The 8,077-nt window shown below is 32.6% G+C and overlaps 1 protein-coding gene across 1 annotated transcript; it reads left to right on the top strand.

The window, feature by feature from the left end:
* The first annotated feature begins 2,388 nt into the window (after positions 1–2,388).
* LOC134235392 (beta-secretase 1-like) lies at positions 2,389–5,232 on the top strand. Its single transcript, XM_062717529.1, has 4 exons — positions 2,389–2,543; positions 4,083–4,167; positions 4,528–4,674; positions 4,992–5,232. Exons 3-4 carry the CDS (start codon positions 4,551–4,553, stop codon positions 5,219–5,221), a joined length of 354 nt encoding a protein of 117 aa, XP_062573513.1. The 5' UTR covers positions 2,389–2,543; positions 4,083–4,167; positions 4,528–4,550; the 3' UTR covers positions 5,222–5,232.
* The last annotated feature ends 2,845 nt before the right edge of the window (positions 5,233–8,077 follow it).

Genomic DNA, 8,077 nt, shown 5'->3' with positions numbered 1-8,077 from the left:
TCTCGATATACTATATATATAAAAAAAACAAACTGTAAATTTATTTTTTGCAAAACGAACCAGAATTAAGAGTTTCAATGAAATTCGAGTGTATCAGACGTCATTTTGAATCGCCATTTTGAGCTATTTAACACATTTCAAATTTGAAAGACTAAATTTTCCAATTTAAAGTGATCAAATTAGTGTTCTGTTGGTATTTTACATAGTTGTACTACGCTCAGTAATTTAAGATATTCACAAATCCTTTCTCATATGTAAACGACATTAAGTATTAATTTTAGAAAAAGAGATGAATATCCGTCATTTTGAATCGCCATTTTGACTTTAACTTACAGCTGCGCCATCATTCAGTTGTAAAATAGTGGGATGCAGAAGAAAAAATACAAATCTGCAGTGTATGGGTATTTTCAAATGTAAAATCCTGAACAAAGCGGAATATAGAACAATATACTAAAAAATCAGAGAAAATTCAAATTATGTGTAGAAACGACTAAATTTTCTGATTTAAACTAATAATGTTAGCATTCTATTATCATTTTTACACATATTACACTCAGTGAGATATTCACACATTACTTCTCCATTTTAAACAATATTATGAGAAAATTAAAAAAATTGAATGTCCGCCATTTTGACCTCTTTAACGTCATTTTCATGACGGCCAGCATATTTTTACGGCTTACTCGAAATAGGTTTAAAAACTATGCTGGACCAAATAATAATTATTTGCCGTTAGCAGTATTTTTTTCTATAAATCGGACCAGACTACTACATAGTACATACATGTATCATTTATTTGTGGATTGGGAGAAAAGGGGTGGAAAAGGAAAGGAGATATTAGATACATACTCACTGGTTGTTAGTAGGATACCAGTAGCTCTTTTATCAAACCTGCAGCAAAAACTATTTCTCAAGGGCTTGCATTTTATTATACTAATGTATATTAAGAGTTTGATCACTTAATATACTACAGATTTATGGACAAAACATGAAAAGAATAATTCTGAAAGTCTTGAACAAGTTACACTGCAAAAGTGCTGCTGAAATCGGGATGGCATTAGCAGTCTATAGATTGATCACAGTAAATCAAACTTTGCAGCAAAAATGTGAATGAAAATTTTCTAAAGGATAAATCACACAAACTATACCCAAGGGTTTAGCTTTGCTGTGTGTGAAATTTTCAAAATATATATATGCAAGTGAATTAAGGCTAGATATTGGTTTTCTATGCAAATGAGCTATTAAAAATGCATAAGTTGTATATTTTATGTACAAAAAAAAAGTTAAAATTGATTTTCTTATACATACTTAGTACCCACAGAATATTAATGCAAGTGCACATTATGACATTATAATATGACGTCATAGTTCTTTCCCATTCAAGGTAATAAAACACATCAACAAAACAACGTCGGCGCAAGGGCATATCCTATTTAATTTAAAATAAATAAAATATAATATTAAGGAAAATATTCTTAAAATTAATAAAATTGCTGCACAAATCCTATCCTCTTCTTCAATCGATAAATATTTTACTAAACTTACACTGGACTGTACATTTTTAGCATGTTTCAATTTAGAACTGTGCAAATCTGCCCTTTTCACACAAAGAGTTTAATTTTAGTTAAGTGTAAGCTTCTGCAAATCAAATTTGAACTGCGTTCACACGGAGAATTTAATGCGAATTAGTGTGCATTAAATTAATACTTTGCATTACCTCTGTTTGAACGCTAGGCAAAGCTAATTCAAATTAAATCGTGTCATGACACATAAAATGGATGAATTAATTAACATGCCACGAATGGGTAGTTAGATATAGGTATCCGAGGAATAAGGGAAAATTATCTTAATCACTGAAATGTGTACGGTTTTTTTTTAGGATTTTTAGACTCCTAAGTATATGTGAGAAATTAATTTTCGCATAATTTCGTGAGAAGCTCTAATCAGTAAAAAAATAAAATTACTCACTTTTATTTCAACCACGCACTCTTGATTTAAAATTCTCATGATTTTATGTCAAAGAGTCATTTTGCGATGTTAAAAACTCGCGTTAAATAAGGAATCTACAATAATATTATGTCAGATGGTTCTTCTATGAATATATAATGTGATTTGCAAATGATGTCATAAAAGCATTACCTATTAGCCTTACTGTGGGAATAAAATTTAAATTCACTTTAGTTTACTTTGCTTAGATTATGGAAAAATCTATAAAAAAAATACAAATCAATGTAACAAACACCGTATTTGTATTTCTCGATATAATTAAACTATTTCATCAGATAGGAGTAAACTAACTAGATTTATTACATCAAATACAATGTGGGAGGTCAGATAAAGCTGAAGTTTGATCATTTTGAGGTTTTGTTTTTTATGTATTGTAGAAATCTCCCAATGCTCCCCCACTGAGTCTTGGTTTTTGGAATGGGGACATAGATTTGTGCTACAAAGATGGAGCTATTCCTTACAACATATTTCCATTTGTAGCCTTAGAGTTTGCTGAGAATGAACAACAGTCTTTCAAAATCATTGTAGCTCCACAGGTATAAATTTCGACAGGGCATGATTCAGCGTACAGAAGTTTTAGACAACACTTTTTAGACTTATATTATTAGATGATAAAAAATCATGTAATACAGGTAGTAAAGCACCTATATGCAAATTTTCCCCCTCTTTTTATGCCCCCCTCCCATGAATATTGCCGGGGCATATAGTGTTTGTCATGTCTGTCTTCCGTCCTTCTGTTCTTCCGTCACACTTTGCGTTTAGCTCTGTTCAAAGGTATGAGAGGTATGCAACTGCATTAACATTTTTTGACCTTAACCTCTCCTTTGACCTTGTCTTCACCTTTCTTAAATTAGTGTTTAGCTCAGTTTTAAACATACCAGTCAAGATGGTGTTATCAAACTTCACATGTTGATACAAACTTGCACAGATGATGCATCTAGGGATGAACACTACCAGACTTGCTTCGGATGCAAGATCTGACCTACATTTTCCAGATGAGTGACCAGGTTAAAGTTTTTGGAGCAGGTCCATTCCTAAAAAACTATAAGCCCCACTTGGGCCAAACTTGCATGTAAGTGCATTTAGAGATTGACACTACCAGATTTGCTTCGGATGCTGGATCTGACCTACATTTTCATTCCCAATTAACTATAAGTCCTACCTGAATCAAATGTGCATGGATGATATATCTAGGGATGGACACTCCCAGACTTGCTTGGGATGCTGGATCTGACCTATATTTTCATTCCCAAGTAACTATAAGCCTTGCCTGAACCAAACTTGCATGGATGATGCATCTAGAGATGGACACTACCAGACTTGCTTGGGATGCTGGATTTGACCTATATTTTCATTCCCAAGTAACTATATGCCCTACCTGAATCAAACTTGCATGGATGATGCATCTAGGGATGTACACTACCAGACTTGCTTGGGATGCTGGATCTGACCCATATTTTCATTCCGAAGTAACTATATGCCCTACCTGAATCAAACTTGCATGGATGATGCATCTAGGGATGGACACTCCCAGACATGCTTGGGATGCTGGATCTGACCTATATTTTCATTCCCAAGTAACTATATGCCCTACCTGAATCAAACTTGCATGGATGATGCATCTAGGGATGGACACCACCAGACTTGCTTTGGATGCTGGATCTGACCTATATTTTCATTTTCAATTAACTATAAGCCCTACCTGAACCAAACTTGCATAGATGATGCATCTAGGGATGGACACTACCATGGTAGCACAGACTTGCTTCGGATGCTGGATTTGACCTATATTATCATTCCCAAGTAACTATAAGCCCTACCTGAACCAAACTTGCATGGATGATGCATCTAGGAATGGACACGACCAGACTTGCTTCGGGTGCTGGATCTGACCTATATTTTCCAAACCAGCATTTCAGCTACATCAATATTAAAGATATTCTGATCAAATTTTATACACATAAAAATTTTCATGTTGCTTTACTACTGTATCCTTGGCAGGGCATTCATGTCCTATGGACATATTTCTAGTTCTTTTATGCATCCTTTTATGGGCATGTTATGTCTGTTTTCAGCAGTACATTAAATCTTTTGGGAAAAAAGATGACAACAACCCAGATTAAATATGTTATAAACTTGGCATTGCAAACTCAACATCAAGTAAGTGTCACAGGAAAAACACACAAAGAGGGGGAGGGGATGTTGTGCGTGTATTTTTCTTACCTGACTATTCCTGTAGCAAAAGGGATGGTATTTAACTTTTCCATTCTATAAATTAGAAAAATAATGTACCTGCCTTTTATTTATCAATGAGGAGATGTGTCACCATAATATTTGATTGATAAATTACACTTGGGGATATTGAATTTTTTCAAACCATGGCACCCACGGTAGGGAAGAAGCTACTTTAGAATACTTTCACAAAGAAAATTGTATTAAGTGACTAAAGAGCCATGGGGCTGTTGTTTAAATTTTTTTTTGATAAATAGGTAAAACACAAAATGTCTCTTATTATCACAGGCACAGTGATTGGAGCGGTGATAATGGAGGGGTTTTATGTGGTCTTTGATCGACAGAACAACAGAGTAGGGTTTCCTGACACAACATGTCCTGCAGTGGCCCAGATGTATAACAAGTCACATGTGTCTGGACCTCACAAATTTTCAGGTCAGTATGAAAGAATCTCTGATCAACTCTGCAGGTTCTGAAGCTTTTAAAATTGTTCAATGGTGATATGTCTGTCCTTCCACAATGCATGAAAATTTACAATTTTGGTCTGATTTGAATAAAAAAGTTCACAATGTTGTGAAATATAGATATTTAGTTGTGTTCACATGTGAATTAATGTTTTTGCTTAATTGATGCTGATAAAGATATTTGCCATCATGTACACTGAAGAAATATTGGAAGGCTACAGTGATCAATCAATACATACCTGTAAAACATTCTTTTTGTATATATAAATGTTGCTATTTTTATTCAAGGTTCAGTTGAAAACTGTGCCTATGCAAAACCAGAGAAATCCAACCAAACCCTGGTCATTGTGGCATACGTTTTAGCAGGGATCTGTGGAGCCTGCATTCTGCCTTTGTTTATTCTCTTTATTCAGTATCAATGGTGGACGTCAAAGTGTTATGAGAAAATGAAGAGACAAAATTCTGATGGAGACTCCAATGACTTAATTGATGAACCAAACTTTATGCATGATTCTTAATTAGATAATATTTGATGTGGTAGTCTTACTAGTGATCGGGGTTAAATTTATCTATGGTAGGTTATTACTAGATATTCTTTGACTGTTGGATGATTATTTTTAGAATTTTAGTGGGAAGTGTTTAATTTTATTTAAAAGTTATTATTCTCTGTGTTAATCATGAGTATATCCATGCCATCTTTAAGGTCTGTATAGAAATTCAGATCTTCATATTGTAGATTCTTGACACTGTAATCGAAATTTCAATTCATGTAGGCTATTGTATAAGGCATAATATGGTTGTTTAATCTTTAAAAATATAGGTTGACTAGACTAGATAGACATTGGAGCACTTTTTAAGATTTATTATATCCATGTTGATGTCTGTGGAACTGGTATGTTTGAATATGTAATGCCTGGTGTTAAAAATTACTGCTTAATATTAGTAATATATACTAAAAAGATTGTCTTTACTAAGATTTGACTTAGATTTGATTATAAAATAATTTTGTTCAATTTGTTGAAAGTAGGTTGCATTTCACATTTAATTTAACAATGGTTGTATAATGTCTCTGAATCATGAAAAACTATAATTAATCAACAGGTATTTAGAATGTCAACACATCTCAATTTTCCAGGGCATATGTGTTGTAGAAGAATATATATTTCTAGATTTCCCTGTTGATTCTATAAATGGAGGTTTACAATTCCTACCTGGAAACTGTTGCCCAATACTGGAAACTGTTGCCTAATATTTAGAAAATCAACTACATATCTACTGGCCAGGTTAATTAAGTAGTTCTTTAAGATTTGTTCAAATAACAGGAAATTTTATGTTATTTGATTTCAGATAAACTGCTGATGTCATTGCTATCATACATGTGCCTGCGCATCCATATTTGTCATTAAATATTTTCGTTTTCTTTTTTGTTATGGATAGAGTAGATATATATGGAAGTTAAATTGTTTTTAAATTTTATAGGCAGCTAACATTTCAGATATGTGTTAAAGCTATGGATTATACTCATAGGAATGAAACAGAAAATTTTCTAGGGCCCAGAGGATTTAGAACTGGAGTTTTTTATGTGGCATTATGGCAAAGTAAAAAATCTTGTACATTGTGAAGCAAGAGAAAGTGTCAAAATAGTGTTTTAAAATTCCTTTAGAAATTCTTTTCATTTTATTTCCAATACTCAGTGTACATCTGCTAAATACTGAAACATTATCATTGTGATATTTTACTGTGTCAGAACTGCCTACCCTTCCGCTTTTGGCGTAATTCTTCTGCTTTTTACCACAACATTACGCTATTACGCCTTTCATATTAATTTTACGCTTTCAATATTTCGGTTTAAAATCCATTATGAATTTCTAAAGAACTACGAACACTAACTCTTGATTCCCGCCTTCATTTTGCACCCATTGAATTCAATATTAATGGCAATTTGGCCATTGAATCTTTGTTTAATACAAAGAACAGTTCTATGGTTATTGATTAATCATTTTAATTCCAGCACTAGATAGTAAATTATCATTAATGCCAGCTCTTGAAAAAAGGGGGATAGACGATATTTTCTAGTGAAATCGAACTTGCAAGAATCACCATATTTTGAAATAGTCTTAAATATATGATAAAATTTTATCTCATATCTTTTCTTATGTTTTACACAAATAAATAAAACATATTTGAATTAATAAAATACAATATTTAGTTGTTAATAGTTTTAAAATTGGCGAAAAATCAGTATTTTTTTTTCGTTTTTTTACATATAAACATATGCCCCCCCCCCTGAAACACAAAAAGCTTTGGCATAAATTTGTAAAATGACAGTCCATATTATCCGTAAAAAGGAATTTTTGTTTCACAGGGGGGGGGGGGGAGATGTTTTTAAAAATATTTTCTGTTTTCCATTGATTTCTACAGTGAAAAACACAAGTTTTACCAAAATTATAGAGTTATCTCTCTTTGTTATCCCAAATAAGTAACGTTTTATGAAAATTCATATAAATATCTATAAAAATTTTGAAAATCAATCGAATAAGTTAATTTTTGAGAATTGACTTGAATTAGAGGTAGGCGGTAGAACAATACTATCGTTCGTAGTTCTTTAGAGTTAAAGTACGTGCTGAAATAAAAGAGAAGTTTTAATAAAAGTAATTAATATTAAAGGACAGGTTCTATAAGGTACGTAATATACCTACCGGTACTTGTTACATGTAAACTGGCACTGCGTAGATTCGAAAGAAGGCACTACTTACGTTAACTATAAAATGATATTGCAATAAATACAGCCATTTTAATGCACAATTTAGTTTATTTAAACATTACTTATAGAACAAGATAAAGAATGCCAGTGTTAAAAAGAAAAAAAAAACAATGTTATAATGTACGATATGTGTAAACATGCAAACGCAAGTCTTCATTTAAGTGATTTGATCTGATTAACCAAGTGCTACATTCAAGGGTGCACGGTTGAATTCAGTTTGGTACAGTACACTGGTTTTTACAGAACTTTTTTCCTCCAATACATGACTAGAAAAAGAAAAGATTATGCCAGCTTTGTTTAGTAATGGACAATATCCGTTGTTTTGAAAGAAAATAAGGTACATTTGTAATATAGTAAACAACAACACAGGAAAGCATGACTGATTACGCTTTTACCTCTGAAATTCCACCAAAAAATGTACTGAAATTACACCCTTGCAATGAAAAGGGTAGGCAGGTCTGCTGTGTTGGTTTATTTCAGCTTCTGAGAATTTAATAGCAAATAGAGGGAATGTATTATGGGGAAAATGTTATTTATATGTGTAGCTACTGTTATTAGTTGATAAATGGGTTGCATTACCTTAAGAATTCAAATTTGTCGCTCATGTTCA

Source organism: Saccostrea cucullata, unplaced genomic scaffold (assembly GCF_032062105.1).
Source record: "Saccostrea cucullata isolate Sc308-1 unplaced genomic scaffold, CSIRO_AGI_Scuc_v1 ctg13991, whole genome shotgun sequence".
In the NCBI taxonomy this organism is placed as follows: Eukaryota; Metazoa; Mollusca; class Bivalvia; order Ostreida; family Ostreidae; genus Saccostrea; species Saccostrea cuccullata.
This window is presented reverse-complemented; position numbering and strand designations above follow the sequence as displayed.

Excerpts from the sequence above, each read along its gene's own strand:
- LOC134235392 (XM_062717529.1), top strand. The coding sequence starts at position 4,551 with ATGGAGGGGTTTTATGTGGTCTTTGATCGACAGAACAACAGAGTAGGG. Across the intron at positions 4,675-4,991 it reads TGGACCTCACAAATTTTCAG|GTTCAGTTGAAAACTGTGCC; the intron begins GTCAGTATGAAA and ends TTTTTATTCAAG.